General features: G+C 37.2%; 3 protein-coding genes across 9 annotated transcripts in view; 1 reads left to right on the forward strand and 2 right to left on the reverse strand.

The window, feature by feature from the left end:
* rap1gap2a (RAP1 GTPase activating protein 2a) overlaps nucleotides 1-7,025 on the forward strand; it is a 91,490-nt gene extending 84,465 nt beyond the window's left edge. For all 6 annotated transcript variants that reach the window (XM_084418701.1, XM_084418702.1, XM_084418700.1 and 3 more), the window contains 4 exons: nucleotides 260-359; nucleotides 971-1,038; nucleotides 2,676-2,714; nucleotides 3,870-7,025. In XM_084418701.1, the coding sequence (XP_084274827.1) occupies nucleotides 260-359; nucleotides 971-1,038; nucleotides 2,676-2,684 (177 nt within the window). In that variant the 3' untranslated portion in view covers nucleotides 2,685-2,714; nucleotides 3,870-7,025. The remainder of the gene's footprint in view (nucleotides 1-259; nucleotides 360-970; nucleotides 1,039-2,675; nucleotides 2,715-3,869) is intronic.
* A 176-nt stretch (nucleotides 7,026-7,201) lies between these two features.
* LOC311296801 (uncharacterized protein) lies at nucleotides 7,202-11,451 on the reverse strand. Of its 2 annotated transcripts, none has more exons than XM_084418710.1 (5): nucleotides 10,990-11,451; nucleotides 10,125-10,457; nucleotides 9,835-9,987; nucleotides 9,537-9,559; nucleotides 7,202-7,599 (listed from the first exon to the last, which is right to left on the reverse strand). In XM_084418710.1, the coding sequence occupies exons 1-5, from the start codon at nucleotides 11,048-11,050 to the stop codon at nucleotides 7,498-7,500; spliced, it is 672 nt and encodes a 223-aa protein (XP_084274836.1). In that variant the 5' UTR covers nucleotides 11,051-11,451; the 3' UTR covers nucleotides 7,202-7,497. The 2 variants fall into 2 exon arrangements, with proteins under 2 accessions (XP_084274836.1, XP_084274835.1); XM_084418709.1 differs by having other exon boundaries at nucleotides 9,537-9,565; nucleotides 10,990-11,446.
* A 6,419-nt stretch (nucleotides 11,452-17,870) lies between these two features.
* tsku (tsukushi small leucine rich proteoglycan homolog) lies at nucleotides 17,871-24,625 on the reverse strand. The gene is given in 3 exon segments (XM_084419324.1): nucleotides 17,871-19,789; nucleotides 24,446-24,457; nucleotides 24,460-24,625. Coding segments are annotated over 3 exon segments (1,101 nt in total). The 5' UTR covers nucleotides 24,499-24,625; the 3' UTR covers nucleotides 17,871-18,739.
* Nucleotides 24,626-24,976: the final 351 nt, after the last annotated feature.

Here is a 24,976-nt window from a genome sequence, read left to right on the forward strand (position 1 = left end):
TCAGAAAAGCTCACTATGAAAACAATTCAATTACGCTTCTGTCACATCTAGAAGCTTCCAGTACACAATTGATTTGCAGATAACCATCGCACGCTTTCTAAATGGCCCTTTGCATTGATCCACTCAGCCTGACGCCTGTCAATGTGCCTAATTACTGCACCAGAACTAGTTCTAGGACAATCTATAACAAATGCAGTAGTATTAACAGTGCCACTGCAGTTCACTCAGACTGTCATTTGGTGTGTGTTGTGTCCTGCAGAGCAGTCACCCGTCCACGGCTTCATCTGTGTACAGTCCGTCTCTCAGCGTGGAAAGCCAGAACTCCGGAACGCCACTGATCATGTGCCGCAGTCCCACAGGTGAAAAAAGCAGTCATACACTACACGGCTAGTGAACAGACACCCGAAACCCACACCCATAGGTGCTTGATGAACATTTCACATCAAAACCATTAAGTATTAATAGGCAATCGGTAATAGTTGAAATAGTCAGACTCGCAATTAAAGGGATAGTTCACCCTCAAATGAAAATTCTGTCATGAATTACTCACCCTCACGTCGTTCCAAACCCGCAAGACTTTTAAAGATCAAAGAAATTAAGATCTTTTCGATGAAATCTGAGAGTTTTCTGTCCCTCCATTGACAGCTACGCAACTACCACATTTATGCTTCAAAATGTGCATGAAGAGATCGTAAAACTAATCCATATGAACAAATATGATGAACAGGTTGAATTTAGGCTTCAACTTTTTCATGCACAAACAGATGTAAAAATAAAAATAATAATAAATGTAAAAAAGCATAATAGGATCCCTTTAAATAGTCTGAATCATCAGTTAGGCTGAGGGTGGTGTTCACATACTGTACTTTTGGCCATGAGATGCATAAACACACATGTACTTGCATGCACACACAAATTCTTGCACGTTGGCACTGTAACAAAAAACAAGAACTCTCCCTGTTTTCCTCAGATGTAAAGAGCAAAACTTCACCAAGGTCAAACTTGAAATTCCGCTTCGACAAGCTGAGCCACTCCACAGTAAGTACCCTGTCCTCGAATAACCTTTAATATTGAGGGTGTGTGTGTGTGTATTTTGATATTGGTTTCAAAGTCGATTGTTTTACTGTACAGGGTGGGCCATTTATATGGATACACCGTAATAACATGGGAATGGTTGGTGATATTAAAGTCCTGTTTGTGGCACATTAGTATATGTGATGGTCACCACCCATCTTGAGGAGTTTGCCCCCTCACATATTATCACAAATTATTTAATATTCAATTATTTTAATGATCACAATTAAAGTTTTAATTTTATTAAAACGCGTGCACTGATTTTTATTTATAAAATAGTGTTTTCTGTCAGTGTCTGTGCATGGCAAAGATGAAGTTGACGATCGCCATATTCGTAGTAAACGCGCCTATAGAGAGAAATGCACATAATGGATTACATAAGAGAGTAGCCTATTTCTTTTTGTTTTGAATTATTTCGTTTAAAGACATTTCAAGCTTTGTGTATTTGAGGATGAGATGCGCTCCAGTTAACGTACAATGCAAGTGACCGCTCGGGCGCCTCAATGGTTAAATTGTCTATTTTGCATCTTATTCAATCCAGGCAATTGTTTGATGAAAAAATTATTAAAATTAAGATACAATTTATACAAAACGAAATTCACTTTAAAGAAAACAAAGTGAACAAAACTTAATGAAGTGGTCAAAATTATGTCTGACTCGCTCCATGTCTCTCTACTCGTCTCGTGCTGTTCACTTTTCATAATCAACATAGGCAGATGGAAAAAAATAACATAACATTAACATTAAATGCGCTTTTTTTAATGGCAGTAGTTTAAAACAGTAGGCTACATTAGGCCTAGACTCTCTATTTGTAAAGATTGCTGCACATTCATTTAATTCTGAATTTTGCACACACAAGTTGAAAGGCATTTGTTCAAATCAAGTTCACGGATAATTGTGCGTGCATTTATTAATCATTATGATACTAAAATCATAAAGTAGGCTATGCTATGTACAAAAAATCAGATGAGCCCAGAATATGAACGCAACGTTTAATTACACGTTAAGAATTTTCCTTCCATATAGTAAACCATTATAAGAACGTTTAATTTAATTTAAAAACATCCACAACATGCCGAGAATCAAGAGCACCATCCCCTGTGTTGTGCGTTTGAAATGTGGCGCGTTTACGATGATGTCATGGCAGTAGAGGCGGCAACTATAACGATCAGTCCCACCCATTTTGAAGCGGTACTAACTGCAATGGAAAAGCAACCGAGCTAAAGCGAACCGAACCGTGCCGTACCGAGTCGAGTCGTACCACGCAGTGGAAAAGCGAAGCGAGCCGAACCGTTCCGCGCCGAGTCGAACCGTACCGAGCCGAACCGTGCCGTACCATGCAGTGGAAAAGCGCCAATATACTAATGTGCCACAAACAGGACTTTAATATCACCAACCATTCCCATGTTATTACGGTGTATCCATATAAATGGCCCACCCTGTAGATCAGATTGATAACAACGGTGATGTTGAAATGATAACGGCACGTGTGTTACTCTGGGTTTTATGGTGAAAGTGCATTTGGTATATTAGATCTATAAATTTCCATTTGCAAAGTGAATAATGAAAATACATTCACTGAGAACAATCCTTTCTTTCAGGGTCATTAGGTCAGACAGAAGCCACTGCATGGACAAAAGGTACTTTGCATGTTACTGTATGCACACATATTTAAGCTAGTAGGGATGAGCAGATGCATATTGAAATATCAAAACTTTCAATACTGATACTTGCATAGAAATATAAATAAAGTTTTTTTATTACGTTTTATTTATTTAGAATGAAAATGAATGGATATCATTAGCTTTGAGGTGAAAAAACTAAATTTGTTAGCAAGTACAGCATATATGGATTGCATAGGAACTATTTGGTGGGAATATGAATGCTTTAAATGAATGCTGAAACATGTTCTATAATTGTTGTTAACAAATAAACAACAAAAAAGCAGTCTGATCATTTTCAATGAAGGCCTTTCTAATGGATTGTTAAATAGTTTTAGTTACCCATTTTAGCTTCTCTGAGGTGGCTACCAGTGGATTTCAGGATAAAATACAAAATTCTGCTGTTCTGCAAAAGGCTCCTGCTTATGTATCTGAGCTTATTGCACTTCACCAAGCACCTAGGTCTTTAAGATCAAATAATAAGTCGTTGCTTTCTGTCCCTCGATCTCATTTAAAGTTAAAAGGCGATCAGGCCTCCTTTGCTGTTGCGGGTCTGAGGCTTTGGAATAGTCTGCCTCTTAAACTTAGAGAGATCACATCTTTAAATGTTTTTAAAGCTTGTGTTAAAAATGACTTATTTTCTTTAGCCTTTAAGATGTTGGGCTAGTATCTGTATTAGTAAGTTTTATGTTTTATGCTGATTGTACGGCACTTTGGTCTGCGGGTGCAGTTACATAAATAAAGTGAAGTGAAAGTGAAGCACTGAAAAAAAGTTAATACCAGAAGGTTAACAAAAACTGAAACTAGAATTTTTGATAATTGCTGACATAAAAAAATATATACATTTAGATAGAAAAATTAGAAATGTTTCCTTGGCATCTAGCTGAAAAAAAGTTTGTTGAAGTACTAAAATGACTAAACCTGAGATAAAATAAAAGATAATTTAAAATATTAAAAATAATATAATTGTATATAAATAATTCTAAAATAACACTGATTTCCATTTAATAGAGGTTTACTATAGATATTTCCATTAACTATATCTCTCCATCTTAGTTTTGTATGTACTTTAATGAATCTGTGCACTTTTAACGTACATAATTTACCCAGTGTGTCTGTTCTTTGTCTTTCTAGGCAGTGGCTATGAATGGATTTTTATAGATTGGAAGAAAAAAGGGACCATTTTCTCTAGCCGATGCAACAGTTATTACTGTTCAACATATTACACAACTGAACACTATGTTAAGAACTGATCCTACAATCTCGCACAAAAAGGGTTTAGAGGACACCAGTCTTAGTAGAAAAAGCAACAAACGTCTCTGTTAGTCCAACATTTTAAATGTAGTGCTCAAACAAGTGTTGAAAACTGTCCTTGCCTAGCTGCGATTGCTTTCTAGACAGATGCTCAATATTAACACAGCCACTTGAAATACTTGAACAGTACAGTCATTAAATGTTACAAGAGAGAAGGACTACAAAACTGCATTATCAGCTCCTGTACAGCTACTATACCCTGTCTGTTGCAGAGATTACGGGTCATTTTGAGTCTTGTAACGCATCGCCCATCAGTGTAAGCCTTAAAATACTCTTCACTTTAGAGAACCGTGCACTTCTGAGAAATGAGTTGGTTCTGTTATTTTCGAGTGACGTGAGAAGAGGTCGAATTCTTTCCCGAGGGAAACCAAAGAGGAAGATTTTAACAACAAAAAAAACATGCCATTGTGTGATTGACAAAGACACATTTTATTATATTTTAAAGCAAAATCTTTTCAGTATACATTTAGTTTTTTGAATAAAGACTACAGTAAATTTGTTCAAAACTGGGTTGGCAGCTACTGCTGACTTTATTGAACAGGTGAATATTAGCACAATTGAGTAAAAAAAAAAATTACTTTCCAAATATACAGTGGGTACGGAAAGTATTCAGACCCCCTTACATTTTTCACTCTTTGTTATATTGCAGCCATTTGCTAAAATCATTTAAGTTCATTTTTTTTCCTCATTATTGTACACACAGCACCTCATATTGACAGAAAAACACAGAATTGTTGACATTTTTGCACATTTATTAAAAAAGAAAAACTGAAATATCACATGGTCCTAAGTATTCAGACCCTTTGCTCAGTATTTAGTAGAAGCACCCTTTTGATCTAATACAGCCATGAGTCTTTTTGGGAAAGATGCAACAAGTTTTTCACACCTGGATTTGGGTATCCTCTGCCATTCCTGCTTGCAGATCCTCTCCAGTTCTGTCAGGTTGGATGGTAAACGTTGGTGGACAGCCATTTTCAGGTCTCTCCAGAGATGCTCAATTGGGTTTAAGTCAGGGCTCTGGCTGGGCCATTCAAGAACAGTCACGGAGTTGTTGTGAAGCCGTTATTTTAGCTGTGTGCTTAGGGTCATTGTCTTGTTGAAAAGGTGAACCTTCGGCCCAGTCTGAGGTCCAGAGCACTCTGGAGAAGGTTTTCGTCCAGGATATCCCTGTACTTGGCCGCATTCATCTTTCCCTCAATTGCAACCAGTCGTCCTGTCCCTGCAGCTGAAAAACACCCCCACAGCATGATGCTGCCACCACCATGCTTCACTGTTGAGACTGTATTGGACAGGTGATGAGCAGTGCCTGGTTTTCTCCACACATACCGCTTAGAATTAAGGCCAAAAAGTTCTATCTTGGTCTCATCAGACCAGAGAATCTTATTTATCACCATCTTGGAGTCCTTCAGGTGTGCTTTCATGTGTCTTGCACTGAGGAGAGGCTTCCGTCGGGCCACTCTGCCATAAAGCCCTGACTGGTGGATGGCTGCAGTGATGGTTGACTTACTACAACTTTCTCCCATCTCCCGACTGCATCTCTGGAGTTCAGCCACAGTGATCTTTGGGTTCTTCTTTACCTCTCTCACCAAGGCTCTTCTCCCCCGATAGCTCAGTTTGGCCGGACGGCCAGCTCTAAGAAGGGTTCTGGTCGTCCCAAACGTCTTCCATTTAAGGATTATGGAGGCCACTGTGCTCTTAGGAACCTTAAGTGCAGCAGAATTTTTTTTGTAACCTTGGCCAGATCTGTGCCTTGCCACAATTCTATCTCTGAGCTCTTCAGGCAGTTCCTTTGACCTCATGATTCTCATTTGCTCTGACATGCACTGTGAGGTCTTATATAGACAGGTGTGTGGCTTTCCTAATCAAGTCCAATCAGTATAATCAAACACAGCTGGACTCAAATGAAGGTGTAGAACCATCTCAAGGATGATCAGAAGAAATGGACAGCACCTGAGTTAAATATATGAGTGTCACAGCAAAGGGTCTGAATACTTAGGACCATGTGATATTTCAGTTTTTCTTTTTTAATAAATGTGCAAAAATGTCAACAATTCTGTGTTTTTCTGTCAATATGGGGTGCTGTGTGTACAATAGTAAGGGAAAAAAAATGAACTTAAATGATTTTAGCAAATGGCTGCAATATAACAAAGAGTGAAAAATTTAAGGGGGTCTGAATACTTTCCGTACCCACTGTATATATATATATTTAAATGATTCACTTACCCCTGGTTTCACAGAAAAGGCTTAAGCTAGTCCCAGACTAAAATGCATGTTTGAGCTGTTTTAACTGAAATAACTTGCACTGGCATATCTTAAAATATTTCAGTGCTATTGTTTTATCTCTGAATGCACACCAGTAATGTTTTTTTTTTCCAAACCACGTTTAAAAAAGCTAATTGAACTAACGCCTGTTTCACACATACTCTGTTTGCTGTACGTATGCTGCATTTTAAATGAAAAGGAGTGCCATCCATGATGGCCTTGTTGAGGTAAGGTGTAGTTTTCCTTGCTTTACCCTGGGCAAAAAAGCCGTATGTTGACTGTGATATACAGTCCGCATCCGCTTGCAGTGCGAAAGCAAGTAATCCTGGCTTAATCTAAGCACTGTCTGTGAAACCAGGCCAGAAAGCAGAGACACATCAACATGGTTTGTGGACTTGTGGATGTAATAACGTTATTCAGTGTAATGTAATGTAATGGTGTAATGTTAATGCACCGTTATTCAACCATGGCTGGAAGAATAATGTTTTGAAGGACTTTTTTTTTTTTTTTTTTTTTGGAAATTGTGTTATTTACAAATATGTGTCTCTTCTCATTCCTCATGAATCAGTTGCGGTACTTATTGGTGAGGGCATTAGACTGCAGAGAGCGAGTTAAATATTCTTGTACGATAGTAAGAACATTCACATAAAATGTGATGGCATATATGTTTGTACTGCCATAATTTATTGCTTTTAAAAGTTGTTGATGTTACGTAAAAAAAAAAAAAAAAAAAACAGAGTCAAAAACTATTTAAAAGATCATTTAAAAGATGATGTATATGTATATTTGGTTATGGCATGTGCCATTAAGAATTTATTATAAAATAAAATGTATTTTGTGTCAAATAGCAGTCTGTTGTCTAAATCATTTGAAAAATGTCTCCAATGCCATTTGCTCAAATATGTCTCCTTTTATTTCAGGTACAATCACACAATCCATATACACAAAGCACATCTTACAGGCATCTCTGGAAGATCAACACCATCAGATATGGTTTACAACAATATTAAATCAAAGTGTTTAACATTGCTAGCATTCACATTTCAAAGAATCACAAGTGTGATCAATCTTGTTGTGTCTAACATTGCAACTGTACAGCCACTATGTTTACAATCATGTTTGTTCTGGTATTCAAAAATACCCGCAGCCACATGCTAGATAGAAATGCAAGATGAAGTCTTTCTGTTCAGGAGAAATGCACAGAGGAGTAAACAGTTGGCTCAGGCACTTGTTTTGGACCATGATTCTGCTGCCTTGAATTTTTCAATGCAACTTCTGCATACACCAACTGCATAAATAATGACAAGAAATCAATCATATTCAAAGGTCATGAATAGAGAAATCTAATTTCCCTTGATCTTTTGACATATAAGAGGTCATTGTACTATAAAAATATACTGTAAGTTTCAGAACTGAAAACCAGCTTTTATTGAAGCCAAGCTCAGAAAACGACTCGTTTCAGATTTTGTCACATTATGACATTATAATGCGACGAAAGACCGCCTCTACAGAAGAAGATCAACGCCTACTTCTACATCATTGCCTCTTTAGCCCCGCCCACTGATTCAAACATGTCATGTGGTAGTAAATAGGAGACACAGGATTACTCCAACAACAAAACCATGGAGACGTCTCTGGGGATTACAAGACGTCTTTGCATTACCAACCTTGTGATCCTAACATTAAAGTGATAGTTCCCCCAAAAATGAAAATTAGCCCATGATTTACTCACCCTGAAGCCATCCTAGGTGTATATGACATTCTTCTTTCAGACGAATACAATCAGAGTTATATTAAAAAATGTCCTGGCTCGTCCAAGCTTGATAATGGGAGTGAATGGCTGTATGTTTTTGGAAGTCCATCAAAGCGCATCTATTCATGATTAAAGTGCTCGACACGGCTCTCCGGGGGTTAATAAAGGCCTTCTGAAGTGAAGCGCTGCGTTCGTGTAAGAAAAATATCCATATTTAAAACTTTATTGACTAAAATAACTAGCTTCCAGCAGACGGCCGTACGCATCGATTTACGCCAAAAGAGTAACTTGACGCACAACGTAATGACGGCAATTGACGCCTCTCGCGGTTCAAACAAACAGGGCTGGGCAACCACGTTCGTCATTACGTTGTGCGTCAAGTTAAAGGATTAAGGTCCTTCCACACTAAATTCCGAAGTCCATAATTCTCGTCATAAATTTTCGCACGTTAAAAAATAAATACATAAGAAGCATTTTGAGACACGAATGACGAATACGAAAAAACACATACGAACGTTTCGGACTCCGTGTGCAAGGACCTTTAATCTTTTGCCGTAAATCGATGCGTACGGCCGTCTGCTGGAAACTAGTTATTTTAGTCGATAAAGTTTTAAATATGGATATTTTTCTTACACGAATGCATCGCTTCACTTCAGAAGACCTTTATTAACCCCCGGAGAGCCGTGTCGAGCACTTTAATCATGAATAGATGCGCTTTGATGGACTAAGACAGACACACATTCACTCCCATTATAAAGCTTGGAAGAGCCAGGACATTTTTTAATATAACTCAGATTGTATTCGTCTGAAAGAAGAATGTCATATACTGGACACCAAGGATGGGCTATGAGTCAATCATGGGCTAATTTTCATTTTTGGGTGAACTATCCCTTTAAGAAAGCGTCAGTAAGACTATTCAATTGTTCACTTCATTTTACTGTGGATTCATTTTTAAACAAGACACAGTTGCAGGCTTTTCAGAGACTGAAAATAACAGATGACGCAGTGCCAACTACATTGGATCCGACAGTAATGTCGCAAAACACGTGTGTGTGACAGTGTTTTTACCATGTGTCACTATTGCTTTGTCTGATACAGATCTTTTGAGTATTTATACTGTAGCGCCGCAGTCAAACTGAATAGTTGTGATATGCTATTCTATCCTTTTTATTTTATTTAAAAACAGGACACTACACTTTATTTGCCACAACCACGACTTATAAAGCATATGTAATAATCATGAATGTTTCACATTGTTGGAAAATGTTTCAACTATTTAACAAAATATTTTTCAACATCGGAAGTTTTCGAGATGTAATGGCAGGGACGTTGAAAATGATTTTAATAAAAATGTTTTTTTAATGTATCTTGATAATCTTGATAACATTGGACCTCAGAGAACATTATATAAAAAAAAAATGTCAATGACTGCTTTAAACAAACCAGAAAGCACAAGAAACTGAGGTACTTACTTCCTTTTTTGGTTTCACTCTAGCTGCAACAAGAAACAAAATAATAATAATTAAACACTAGGCAGATAAACAACAATACACACACACATATATAGAGATAGATAGATAGATAGATAGATAGATAGATAGATAGATAGATAGATAGATAGATAGATAGATAGATAGATAGATTGACCGGTCGATAGATAGATTGACCGGTCGATAGATAGATTGACCGGTTGATAGATATATGACATGACACATATATAGATAGATGAGTTGATATGACACATCTGCAGAATACAGAGTTGGCTCTTACAGGAAGTGTAGGAGCGAGGCGGGACAGGGGGTGGTGGTGGATGATCCCGGGTCAGACAGCAAACTAATCCCAGAACAAGAGGAAAGCACATCGAGGCACTAAGGCACAGCAGAACTCTATGATAGAGGTTTCTTCCCGATGAGTCTGCTGATGCTGTTCAGAAATAAAGACATTAAATGGATTTGATTCAGCTAAAGGTTGATGATCCCATTCATACTTTCTCATTTTATTTTTTTAGCGATATCCTGTATGCAAATTTCAAAACAATAGCATGTCCAGAATACACATACCTTCAGTCACATTAACATATGTCACATGCCCACTGCTGATAATTTCCTGAGGCCAGTTTATCATGCACTTGTATGATCCAGCATCTGACTGGTTGATGTTGTGAATGTGGACTAACAGATGTGTGCTATTGGCTGTTGAGCTGTAATTAGACAGCTCGATTCTTTCGGAGGGGGTGAGGTGAGTAAATCCTGTGTTTTGCATTTCCTGGAAAACCCATCCTCCAGTCCAGCCAACCCCACAGTGTTGCACTTCACAACTCAACTCGAGATTGCTTCCCTCTGGAACAAACTTGGAAGCACGACTTGCTCGAACAGATGGGCATAGTTCACATGCTGAAATCAGAGTATAACAAGCGAGTTGAGATTTTAGTTACACAAAAGCACTTATAGGCTACTGTGTTACGATTGTAGGCTACTAACAGATAGTTTAAAAAATGAAAATTCTGTCATCATTAACTCACTCTTGTGTTGTTTTAGACCTGTCTGAGTTTCTTTGTTCTGTTAAACGCAAATGAAGATATTCTGAAGAATGTTTGTAGCCAAATAGTTGTGGGCACCATTGACTTTCATAGTATCCCCCCACCCCCATAGCCTACTATGGACTTAAATGGTGCCCCACAACTGTTTGGTTACCCATATTCTTTAAAATATCTTATTTTGTGTTCAACAGAGCAAGAAACTCATACCGGTCTAAAACAACACGAGGGTGAGTAAATGTTGGTTTTGGGGTGTAAAAACATTAAAAAGAGAAGTCTGAGAAGGACATGTTTACACTACGAAAACATTTTTATTAAGAAAAACAGTTTTAAGTAGCCTACTTTTGAAAGTACCGCAGTTTTAACTATGAATTTGAGAAGTGTCTTACCTTTTAACATACTCAAAAATGCCAGAAACGTCAAGGAACACCTGTAAGCGCTTTTCATCATTTACAATTTTTCCATAGCCTACTATCTGACGACCGTCCTCGCAGTTCGGATGATTCTTCTGTCACGTCTCCGTAGTAGGCTTCGTACAACGACAAAAGTTACTTTCTAAACTCTTTCTAGCTCCGTAAACACCCACTCTCTTTATTCACTTCAGGGAAATGTACTCTTTTAGTTTAATTACGCTTGGCAGCTTCAGCCGAATTGTTAATGTGCACTTTAAGGAAGGAAAGACAATTGGTGCCACACGCTAGAGGAAAACATGGATCATATCCTTCCTGTTGGAGCAGGGAATCTCCATCAGTGTTGACATCCCATTATAACTGGACTGAAACTAGGAGACGAATGATGTAATCTAGAAAGACTAGCATTGCTACTTTGTGAATCCTTCCTTGCAATAGCCTATGTGTGTCTGTCAGCTGTGGTATTAAAGGCAAATTTTGCACTGGGCAGGAAATTAAACTACAGATAAGGAAGTTAAAACTTCCTTAAGTTTTAAAATGCAGTCGATATTTTTTTTTTCTTTGTGTTGTTGCTGTTTAGAGTTTCTTCCCATACTGCAAATAATAATAATAATTTGCTTAGTATAATTGTCATTTTCGTGTAAAAATATCCAAACATCCTTCAAATAAGGTATTATGTGAGAAGAAAAACTGCATTAGATACAAAGAGTGAATAGAGAATACAATTGTTTCTTACACCACTGGGAAATTATTATACATTGTTAGATTTATGCTTAAACATAAAAATGTGCCAATGATTTCCAGATACCTTACTGAAGAAAAAAAAAAGAAAAAAAAAAAGAACCCTTTCATGCATGAATTATGATAACCTCAGTCAGGATTTTTTTTTCCTATGTGTTTTATTGCTCTTAGGGCATGAAAAACAAGATTGGAATTTTTGTAGTAATTTTTATTTTTTTTTACACATTTTTCAAAGAGATTTTCAGATGTCCACTTGAGTGGACAGCATGCGTTTATGGTTTAAACTGAAGAGATACTGTATTAAACATAATACAATAATCAAATAGATATAGTGTGTGTATTTAACAAACCAATCAATAAAAATTTTATGTGAAAACTATAAAATATATACAAAAAATATAAATGCCAAATATTGCAAAGGCAATTGAACTTCATACAAGTTGAACTCTGCGAACATGAGGACGTGATTCCATCAGAAATGTCTACAGCCTGTCAAGGTACAACTGTGGAAACCACTCAGATGCTCCCTTCAGTGTACCAGAGTATGTCAATTTACCCTTATTAGCAGTATATTCTGATTATGTTCAAGATGGACACATTTCTAGCATAGTCCTCCTCTGAGAATCGCAATCAGGTGTTTTCAATCTCATCTGAAATGAGCAGTGCTGGGGGGTAACGCATTACAAGTAACATACATAACGCAAGCAGATTGCTTTTTTGAGTGTTACGAGTAAAGTAATGCGTTACAAGTAACGTGCATTACGTAATCATATTTTTTTTAAATGTTACGAGTAATGTATTACAAGTAATATGCATTACATAATCAGATTACTTTTTGATCTAACAAGTAAAGTAATTAATTACAAGTAAAGTGCATTACGTAATCAGATTACTTTTTGATGTTACGAGTAAAGAACGAGTAAAAGTAACGTGCATTACAAGTCACACATTATGTAATCACATTACTTTTTGGATGTAAATGAAAATTACATTCTAATAATACAAATACATTTATTTACAGTAAAAAAAAAGTTACTGCAGATTAAGTATTTTCAAAAACAACATTCACAGTATAAGTATGAATTGTAGCTGAAATATAGCCATTGATGCATAAGGTCCACTAGTGGACAGATGATTAATCAGAATTTTCTACCAATCTAAAATCAAAACTTGGAAAATTTCACTGTGCTATGACCTACAAGAGTCTCCTAGGATAGAAGGAATGGGTGGATATTCTGAAGCAACTTGGCATTTCTGACTGACCATTGGCCATCTTGGTTTGGAGGGGGAAAAAATCGACACACAACGGCTTGCCACTTGGTGGCAATGTATAGGATGATGCACAAGAGTCCACTGTTAATGTGCAACCTTGCCATAAAAATCCATGCATTTGCAAAAAAATGCTTTTTGAATAGCTGTCCACAGTGACCACTATGCGTGAAAGCGTTATACTGTATATGACTTTCTGTCACTGAAATTCCTTGAAGAACAATAGTTTGTTCTACTTTTTGCAGCCACATGGTGGTGCTCAAAGCTAAATAGTTTCACAGCAGTCAGCTGGGAAATCTGGATATTGCTGAGGCATAAAAGGGCATGTGCGGGCAATTACACAGCTGCTGCTGCTGGAGATAAAAGCTGAGCTTAAACATAACCTGCTGCTGCTCTGTTGCTTTAAGATGAACGACGTTCACAATTTCTTGATTTACACTAGATTACACTGGATAAATTAGCTTGAAATCTGTATTGAAAAAGGGTCAAATTCATATGATAAAGACAAGCCTTGAAAGTTAAAAAAGTTTTTTTTTGTTAAGAGGTAAAACTTAATTGCAATATGGAAAGATTCTTCAAATATATATATATATATATATATGTATGTATACTTATTATTATTATAATTATTTTTTATATTTTATATTTTTATTATATTATTATTTTAGTCGGTATAGCGTATCAATTTTCACATACAGTAACCAAATTGATACACTTATAGATCTCATCAAGCCGAAAAACTTTCGCCCTCATAGTCATACATCAGCCCAACAGGAAGTCAGGTTGTGTGAAAAACTCTGGAATTAGGATCAGTTGCTCTGGTCAGTTAAGCCATAAAATGTATTAAAGGAGTGGTACAATGCCCTTTTCACTAGATGTAAAATAAGTCTTTGATGTCCCCAGAGTGTGTATGTGAAGTTTTAGCATAAAATACCCCACAGATATTTTTATATAGCATGTTAAAATTGTCACTTTTTGAGGGTGCACCGTTTTGTGTCTGTTCCTTTAAATGCAAATGAGCTGCTGCTCCCAGCACAGGGGGCGGAGCTACAACTGCTTGTGTTCTTTTACCTCACACACGCATGCACTGGAAATTTCAAAAACGTTTAGCCTTTTATGTTCAAACCGGAGTCAGACAATGATGGGGAGACTCAAGAAAAAGTGACAACATGTAGAAGCAACTGAAAATTTCTGAATGGTTAGTTGTTGAATTTATGTAGCTTATGTGGAGTTATCTTCTAGTCATTGATTAGCATAGTCTTGCTAATCTATAAATCAGGGTATTACTTGTAATCACTGACAACATAGTTTTATATAATTAGTTTAATAATAAGGTTAATAAAAATATTTAAAAAAAACACATTTTTAAGATAAATAATATGGACTTATACAATTTTGAGCTATGACAACTTCTCACTAATTTGAAAGTGACTTATGGCATCCTATGACATGATATTCATCCATAGATTTAACAACATGAGGGTTAGACAATAATTTGAGAATATACATTTTTGGGGTGAAATTATCTCTTTAAACAACAAATGCAGCATTTCAGCAAAGAGAAGCTCCCTAAGGTTCCTTTGAGCTGTGCGATTGTTTCCTGCCGTGAGTAACTTGAGTCAGCGAACCTTAATGACAACCAGATGCAGTGTGGGTTAACAATCAGGATATGTCTGTTTTTCTTGGAACGCCCGCAGTACAACACCAACCCAAAGTTACACAATGTCTAACACAATCATTTAATCGTTTAGCTTGGTCGTACGAGCTGCAGAAGAACTTTTGTAAACTTTGTTGCCGTCCCTTTTTACAGATCTGAAAGTGAACCTGATCTCCAATCCTCACTGTTATCAATCAAAACAGGAAACCTGGAATGACCACTCAGGAATGGGCAGGAATAAGCATGAGCTGACCAACCCACGTGCTTTAAAGTAAAAGCAAACACTCACAGGTCTATGCTCAGGAGCAAACAATAGTGACTAAACCGACAATAAAGCACTAATTTCTTCCATATTTTCGATGTATACAGTGCCTTGCAGGACAAAGGAGTTAGCTAATGCTTAGAGCCATGTACAAATCATTTTTGTTCACACATGAAAAGACAGATTAGTGTCCTCTGAGTGGTACAGTCCCAAGAAAGAAAGATTTCTTGGCAAAGCAGTTTGCTCCATGATCAGATTACGTCCTCAGCCTTCATTGAATCTACAACAAGGCTCTTTTTTCCCCCTAGCTTGAGGCTCTCTGAGGTTTCTTGAACCCACATTGCAGAAGTAGGCAAAAAAATATAAAAAATACAAGTGCAAGATGGTATTGCGCTAATGCATTACATGGAATGCAAACATCATGTGGTCAGCACCTCTGCAAGAGATTTTAGCTACAAAGGCCTGTTCTGACACAAAAAACTAACCCAGTTGAGCGTGACGTATGGACACAGAGCCTGATGTGTCTATTCTGGTGCACAATAAAGCTTTTCTTTTGCACGCAGTGTTACAGCGAGAAAGGCTCTATTGTGCTGGGTTTCTGATACTGTGAGACTTACGCTGGGTCTTTAACATTAGGCAGAAAGGGAATGAAAATGACTGTACTGCTTGTGATGTCAACAACAGCTTGAGAATGAAACCTCAGCACACTTTTAGAAAATATCTAGAGCAACTGGTTCATGCTGTTTTAAGGTTGTGCAATCTAGAGAAAGTTGTTATTTGCTTAAGTGTTTTTTTAAAAGGTATTTCGAACTAGATAGCCATGTTACCCTCCTGTCTTTGTTTGTTCAAGGGAGCACATGAGGACTTTTAATTTGTTTGTACTGTGCACCCAACCCAATCTCATGGGAAACGTAACTATTTTGTGAAGTGGTCGTTTCGTATGAATGTGAATCATGTGAAAACATACAATTTATAGAAAAAATGAAGCTTCTCCCCTAACCCCACCCCTAAATATACCTGTCACAGGGGTGTAAACAGATTGTACGAAAACTTACGAATGAGATACGACTTTACACAAATCAGCCACCAATTCGCCAAAATGTAAAACAGATATACGAATTGCAATGAGACTGTGGGATGTTTTATGAGCATGTATAGTATCATTTTAAAAGTACAACTATGAAAAAGATTTCATATCTTTTTTCTCATGCTATGAATCTGATTTGGAAATCAATAGCAGCATGCTATCTGAAACAAGCATTTGCGTGGCACTTTGTAAGAATGCTTCTCCTATGAAAAATTCATGAGATTTTTTTCATGGGCGAAATGTGACCATGGCTGCATTTTTTTTCTAGGTTTCATTCCATTTATTGTTTGTGTTCTGGTTCCAGACATTGAAGCCTTTTAATCTGACTTAAAGTTGATTGTTTGTTCCATATCGATTCTCTTGTGCTTTGAGTTTGTGTCAGGTGTTTGGCAGTGGGCCATTGTCTTTTCTCTGGCAGTTCAGCCTTGAATTAACTGGACACTGGGAATCTGGTGTCGAGAGGCTTTAACAAACTAGAGGATTTTACATGGTTGGTGTTTACAAGTAAAAAATTTACGTAATCCATGCACCACGGCTTTTTATGTCAACATTTGTATTTTGCAAGTGGATTGTGGCTTTTGATTATGCCATCAAATTATTCACCTAAGGCCCATTGAATTTCTGTTCTTATCTAAAATGAAAGCAGGTGATATGAGGCTAATAGATTTACAATGGCTTTAAAAGCCGGATAGCACACAGAAGTAGAAGGAGGAGAAATTCAATTCAGACTAAGTTCATAACCCTAATCCATTCAACTCTGTACCATATACTGCTTACATCATCATATCTAGTACAACCTCTCACACAGTAAGGCAAGTTGAGGCTCATGAAAGATAAGGAAGATAAGCAGTGTCTGTACTGAATCAAATTTAGCAATTCATTGTGACATTTACAATGTTCTGTAAAAGAGTGGTAAAGGTTAATGCTCATTTATTTTGATTTGTTAGGTAGGTCACAACAGTGAAGTTGGCTTAACAAATGAAAAATCAACTACTACTACAATTTATATAAAAAAAGGAGAATAAGTATTGAATATCTCTAGATAAACATTGAATATTATGTTAATTTAATAGAATGTTAATTAAAAAATTGTGTGCTAAAGTGTAGCAGAATGGCAAAGAAAACTAAACCAACTATTTTACTGTAGTGCTAGTATTTTCTTCAGGAAATGCAACTCTAATTTGCATTTAAAGGTCTTTTAAAGGATTTCTCCTCATAAAATGGTGTTCTTGTGTTCTCCAAAGAGAAATCTCAGAAACATGTAGAGAATGTCATGATAACACTGAATGTTTGCTCTTGACTGTTGTTCCTCATTGGCCCACATTTATTTACATTACTTATTTATCCAGAGCATGGCAGAAAGTGCGAAGTGATGAAGTGAAAGTTTAGCCGTTAAGTAAACCTTTTTTCCATTAAGCTTTTGTGTAGAAAAGAAGAGGGGGATGTGTCTCTGGCATTAGTCTCCTAGAATTTCAAAGAGCTGGATCTTGGCAACAATTCAGAGTAGCTAAGGAGATATATGAAGACTACAAACCTAAAGCATCTGGTCCAATTCAGCAATGACGTCTTCTGTCCACCTAAAACTGCTGTCCATGGTTAGTCTGAGTGAATGGTTAATGCTTAATTATTGTATATATATTTTAATAAAAAGAAAAAGTGTGGGATAAAACACTGGGTGTTTCTTATAAACAAATCATTGCTGTCTGAGTGCGTCAGACTGAAGAGAACCACATTAGTGAGGCCTGTATTATGACCAATGCACTACGTGACTCAGAAAGAGCCCTGGCTTAACTTTGGAAGTTTTTATACTTTGTTTGGGGAAGTGAGCATTAAATCACAAGATATTAGATTTCTAAAGTTGATTAACTTTTATTAGGAGTATAGTTTTGAACAAACATAAAACATACCTCAACTCACATGATGAGCCATCTTAAACCATCAAAAGTGCAAAATTTCAGAGCAACATCATGTAAACGTCTGCGATGACGACTCAGGAATGATAAAGAGAATTCATTAACGTCCTCAAGCGTCAGACTGAGTGATGTGTAGAAAATGTTGTAGTTTGTAAATCATATTTTAGGTTCAGTATTAGGAAAACATTTCACTGCTAAAATAATTGAAATTCTTAAATTCCACGTTGTATTTTATTCTTTGTGCTTCGATCGAAAAAGAAATGCCCCACTTTAAAACAAGTAAAACCATCTAAATGAACCAAATTTGCTTGCCCTCTGTGTTTAAGGTCCACTGAAAAATAATTCCAATACACCTTCTGAGAATTTTTGTATGCATTAGTGTAATCTGTACAGCTTTAAACTATGTTTTGTTCCAGAATACTGTTAAATGAAGGACACTGTAAGGCACCATGACTTCTAAATTGACCTACTAGACTGTCGTTTGAATACACGACACTTTAAGACTGTGTGTGTAAAAAAAACTAAAAAAAACTAAATAAACATCACATTAGAGCTGACATCACACTTCAAATCTCAGGTGACATTAAAAGAACAGAAATGTGATCGATAAAGTGCAAAGGCCATTGTTACTGTATGTACTGTGTCTGTTAAAATATGATGAACACCTGTAAAATAGCGGACCATAGCTGGCATAGTATGTGCAAATACGATGCAATCTTGAATTAGAAAATATAAACGATTTTAAGAGATACTAATAAGGCACAGAGATGAGAAAACGAGTCTTTCCTGGCACTTCAGGCTCATAAGATCATTCCTGCATTGTCACAGGTAAGTATATCATTGGGTTTTGCCTGTCCAATCTGTCTGTGAAACTGTCCTTGCTTGTGTGTCTTCCAGCAATGCACGTTTGACCCTAGAGTTATACTCTTTATGCTTGGCATCTGGGTAAAGACGGTCCTTGATAATGGCGTGACAGCAGTATTGGACAAATGGAGCTCTTGTAAAGAGACGAGTCCGCTAAATACATCTGGGCTCAACGTCTTGAGCCGGCTGTTGTTTGATAAGTCTAAGACCTGCAGGTTCCTCAAACCCCTGAAAGCACCTGGTTGAATCAAGGTCAGGTCAGACAGGCCGCTGAGAGACAGGTGAACCAGTTCTGTCATCGAATCAAAGGCGCCTGCGTCAATGCTGGAGATGAGGTTCCCGTCCAGGTTGAGATACTGAAGTGGGATTCCGTTAAGCATCGGGACCGTCTTCAATCTGTTCCCTGCAAGCATAAGACTCTTGATGTACAGCGGATGGCCGGGCGTCCTCCTGGTAATGGAGGTCAGAAGGTTTCGCGACAGGTCCACCATGATTGGTATATCCTGTGCCCTGGTGGTGAAGAGATCAAGGCTGAACTCTTTGAATTGGTTTTCACTCAGGTCCAGCTCAACGAGAGGGAGTCCAGTGAAGCAGCCATCGCCAAGACCCTCAAGAGCGTTGTTGCTCAAGTCCAACGTCTCCAGATAACGAAGTTTAGAGAACGCTTTGGGACTGACTTGTGCAATGACATTGCTGCTTAGGTCCAGACTGACCAAGGTGGTGTAACCCGGTCCGGAGAGCATGGAATCGCTGATGGATGTGATGGAGTTTAAGGACAGGTCGAGATGGGAGGTGTCCAGAGGGATGGGGACAGGAGCGTTCCCGGGGCCGATCCCGCTGCAGTCCACTTTGGTCAGGCTGAAACTGTCGAAGAGGCCGAAGCTCTCCACCTCACAACGGCACTGCGGATGGCAGTTCTTCACTGCTCCCATGACAGCCAGGCCAAGCACAGAGAAGAAGAGACACAGCAATGTGGCCATGGTGAGCTATAAACCAAAAAAACACACATTAAAGGGTTTAATTTAATAGCCATGAACGTCCCAAAACAGAACCAATCAAATCACATTAACTTCGAGCATCATCAAAAATCATTCTCAAGAAAATCGACTGAATGTCTTGCATGACATATGTTATCATCTAAACTGAACTAGAATCCACTTCACAGGGGCCTTTGAGAGGTTTGAAGAAATCATTAGTCGCTCATTTACATGTGTTAATTCTGTAAACCGACGTAGCCAATCATTTACAGCTGTACGTACATGCTGGGTACACTCTGGGTCTGTGCTTATTCATCCTTTCCATGAAAAACATAAATATTCAAGCTTCTTCTCTTCTAGTGCAACTTGATGAGCCCTAATTTTTCTGCACCTTCTCAAAGGATTTGACCTAATTCTTATGATCAAAGAGCCTATTAAATTGGACTTTTTCAATTACAGTAACAACTTGGGTGCAAGGCTTTTCTCATGGAGAATTTAAGAGCTGTTAGTACATCATTTAGTAAAAGAATATAAATGAAACTCAGACTTTGATGCTTTAATATATGCAAACCAGTATTATTAGCAATGATTAAGTCCAAATATTATTGTATATCGCATATCTATATTGCCAGGTTTACTTGTGAAATAAATGTTAAAAAAAAATGGAAAGAACTCTAAACGCATGTCTAAATATCTAATGATCATTTACCGTCCTAATGTAATTCAGTTTGAAAGTAAAATAAGAATATAAAAAATATTAATGTTTATGAAAGTAGTCTCTCATACTCACAGAAAAAAATGGCAATGTTAAATATTATTACGATTCAAAATGACTGTTTCTATTTTAATACATTTTAAAATGTAATTTATTCCTGTGATGCAAAGCTGAATTTTCAGCATCATTTAATACTCATCATTAGAAATCATTCTGAAATGCTGATTTTCTAATCAAGAAACATTGTTTTTTTATTATCAATATTGAAAACGGTCTTAATATTTAAAGGTGCTGTATGTAACTTTTTCACTCTACTAAAGCATAAAAAAACCATAATATGTTTGCATATATCGAGGAAACATGCTACGTTCACATACTCGTTTACTTTGAAATGTATCCAGTAGAGTTTGAATAACTCCAGTAGACCTATATATATATATATATTGAATAATTTGAATTACACATGTAAATATTTTAAACTGATTACTAAAGAAAGTGCAAAATAAGATTACACCATCATTCTACACATAAATATCTGAATCTTGCTTACGTGTTTTCATGAAGTATGCAGAAGACTCTCAGACAAAAGGTTTATGTGTCTAAAAGGTGGAGATGTTCTCTATGACTCCAGCTAAAATCTATAAACGCTTTGCCACGCTCTACTTACGACTTTTGTTGCCTGATTACCCTACCATGTGCTATTTGTTTAACTATTTGACATGAACTTAAACCCTGTTTCAACACTCTACAAAGTTACCGCTGAATCTGGGCATGGGTTAACCTGATTACAAACCAGGTCGAAAGAGACTTGAGAATGAAGCAGCAAAAATGAACAATATTTAGTCTGCAAGATTGTGTGTACTGCTATAGATAACGATTAACAGAACCAGCATGCTAGGTAAACCTCTTATGTAATTGATTGCATAATAGGTACAATGAAAACACTAAGTTACAGAGTGCAGTGCACACTTACAACTATTTAATAAGTTAGAACTGTTTTTTAATCTTTTTACTATAACAATAGCAGACATGCTATGAGAAAGTGGTACCAAGTCTTTGTGACCATGTAACTGTAAACACTGTAAAGTGCTGCTTATACTTGATGAATCTGCTTAAAGGGTTGGTTCAACCTAAAATGAAAATTAAATCATCATTTACTAACCTAATGCTGTATGCCGGTCTTTCTTTTTCTAGCCACAAAAGGAGAATTAAAAGAAAAATCCCACTCATGCTTATCCATGTAATGGCAGTGAATAGAGACCAGCATCAAGCTTTTAAAAAAAAGACACAAAAGTATCACAGAATGGTCCCATCATGTGACAAGTGCCATATATTCCAAGTGTTCTGGTGGTATACAAAAGGGTTTCAGCCTACAAACGTTTCGGTCACATGTGACCTTTTTCGGTGGTCAACTTGGCATTGAGAAAGCTCACATGAGACCGAAACGTTTGCCATTAAAGCAGTGGTTTTATCTGATTTTTTTTTTGTGTGTCTTTTTCTTCATTGATCGAGTGTGGTTGCTATTTACTGTACTGCCATTATATGGATGAGTGTGAGCGTGAGATTTTTAAAAAGATTTCTCCTTTTGTGGTCCGAAAAAGAACGATTGGCAATGATGATAAAATTTTCATTTTATGGTGATCTATCCCTTTAAATGGGAGTATCTGTTAGGGATATAGACACACAGACTTGTAACCTCAGCCATGTCTTTCCCTTTCGCTCTGGTCAAGATCTGGTTAGGAGTTAGGATATGAGGTGAAAGCACTGAAAACCATTTACAGCCCCTTTATTTATTTATTTTGTATTTGGTAATGATTACACATATGTAACACTGACTTTAGAACATTCAAAATGAATGGAATTTGGAGGCATGGAATTCGGAGGCATGGAGTTCCAGGGGTTATGAACTCTCCAGGTGTGGTACACTGTTAAGTCCCTCCTTAGAATGCCTGAAGTCTAAGTGGAATGTATTTTAAGAGCAATCACTGTCAGTGGTTAACAGCTACATATTTAAACCATTTATCTTCCTCCCCTTTTAGTAAGACTGTGAGGCTCACCCATCGAGTCTGCATGAAAACGGTCTGGTATCAAAACGCAGGTCATTTTAAAGTGCGCCTATTATCCTATTTTAAAGGTTCCTAGTTTTGATTTGAAGGTCTCCTACAACAGGTTTATAAGCATCAAATCAACATCAAAAACAAACAGGATTCAGTCTCTCTAAATCCCGCCTTTCCGCGAGCTTGCTCTGCTCTGATTGGCCAGACGGCCTAGTCTGTTGTGATTGGCCTACCGCTTGTCTAAACAAAAAAAAACGCTCATTCCCATGACTGAACTTCCACTCCGGAGGCTTCCTTAAAGCTGAGAGATTGTTTACACTGTAAAGACAGTGACGACGTCGATTTTACCAATCAATCCGAGCACGTTTGAGGGCGGGTCAAAGTGGACGTTGTTCTCGGGCAGCCAATGAAGACCATAGGCAGGCATTATGCAAATGTGTTACCTTGTTACATATGCAGGTCACAAAAGTGAGGCTGGAAGTTAGGCGTTTAGGCGGTTCAGAGTCAATTCTTTCTTTTGGGAGAAAATAACTTTATTTGTCGTGCACTTCCGACTTTACAACTTTGCAGACCCTTCACATTCACAGACAGCTATATGATAAGGTACGCGTAATAGGTACATGGCACTTTAAACGTAATTTATCTTTCCTGGAGTTTACATAGCCAAAAGAAAACTACAGTACAAAAGAACTAAAGTTGGTTCTAAACCAATTTAATTAGCAGACAGCAGACATCCTAATCCAATAAAGCTGAAAGAATGCAGTACTTTAATGGGGGGGGGGTCAGATTTAATGGGAGCTTAGTGTCTCAAACAGCTCATTAATACTTTTGTATGCCAGGTACTTTTTGTGATGCCAACAGCAGCACGTAACCTTTGCATTAGAGACATGCATCAAAGTGTTCAACATTTTTATGGTTGTTGACTACAGTACAGTTGACATAATGCAGGCTGCCACCCATATCCTAGAAAGCTCATGCACACTGCACAGCTTTATCTCGTTTTTATGCAATATAGGCTACTGTAGCACTCGTAATCCATAGAACAAGGATAATTTAAAACAATATCTAGGCTAAATAGAATATGTGGATTTTTTGTACCATTATTAATGGGTTGCAATAATGAACAGGTAAGTTAAAGTTGGACTGCTGTTTTATTCAGGTCTACTGACAAATGGCACCATTTGGTGGCTCTAGAGTAGTACTTAATCATGCTAATGCCACTTCCTTCAACAGGAAACAACATAATTACTCAGTTGTTTGTAGCCATTCATTCAAGTGAGAAACTGAGCAATTTAAGCTCAATTGCAAATAAACTCGACATTTTTACATAAATGTTCGCCATCATCATCATCATTTATTAACCGTGAAAATCATGTTTTATTGTAGTAGTTTAATCACTTTTTAGTTATTGTTGTATAAAAAGTATAAAACAATAATTATTTTTTTTAAAATCTTCCGTTAAAAACAATATTGGTTAATTTCAAATAAAACACAGCCTTCTGTTAATTTAACGGATTGGGTTTGATTAAAAGTCTAGTGACTGCCTACCTTGACAGCATTTTGGGTATAATATGCTGTCTAGGAAGCCAGCTCACTAAGTTTTGAGACGCAGCCCAAATCTCTGCTTTGATGGTTGGACTCACATCTGTGCTCAGTTAAAAATACAAACTTTGTAACAGCTTGACAATGCTCAACAGAAGTGTGCTTGTCACGATACCAGAATGCACAAATATAACGTTAGGCTTTTTCATTGTCCATGTCTTTACTCTTCACCACGCGAACTATCGGAGATTAAGGAATCCGCGTACATTTCGATTTAGATATGTAAAAAGGACCATATAAACACGCTTGTGAGACACAGGAGAAAACTTTTTTCTTTTTCGTAAAACTTACCATGTGCCGCGAGACTCGTCTGTCGGAGAGCTTTTACTTTTCCAGGCCAACATCGGAAAATACTTTAGTTTTAGTCATTGTCATATCCAGAGCTTTTTTGTAGGGTGGCAAATGAACACGCCTGCGGTATTGTCTGGGTTGTGACTTTGTCGATCTTTCTGCTATAGAGTACAGTCTCGCCACAGAAGATGAAGCAATAAAAGCCACCGCAAGCAGAGTCTCGTCTAGAGTTTCACTCACTGATGATGATAATCCGCGCCCACCAACGTCTGAACGCGGCGAGCTTCAACAGCGCCCTCTAGCGGCGAATAGCGACTACTACAACCACACACCATTTAAATACTGTAGACCTAACACTAGGGGGTGAAATCTTTTCTGATTCCGATTTTTTTTATTCTTAAATTAATTATATATATATATATATATATATATATATATATATATATATATATATATATATATATATATATCCCTTTATATCAAGGGAAACACATGCCTAAGGACAAGAGTGTGTACATGTATATCACTGAC

This window comes from Rutilus rutilus (genome assembly GCF_951802725.1).
Source record: "Rutilus rutilus genome assembly, chromosome: 9".
Lineage (NCBI taxonomy): Eukaryota > Metazoa > Chordata > Actinopteri > Cypriniformes > Leuciscidae > Rutilus > Rutilus rutilus.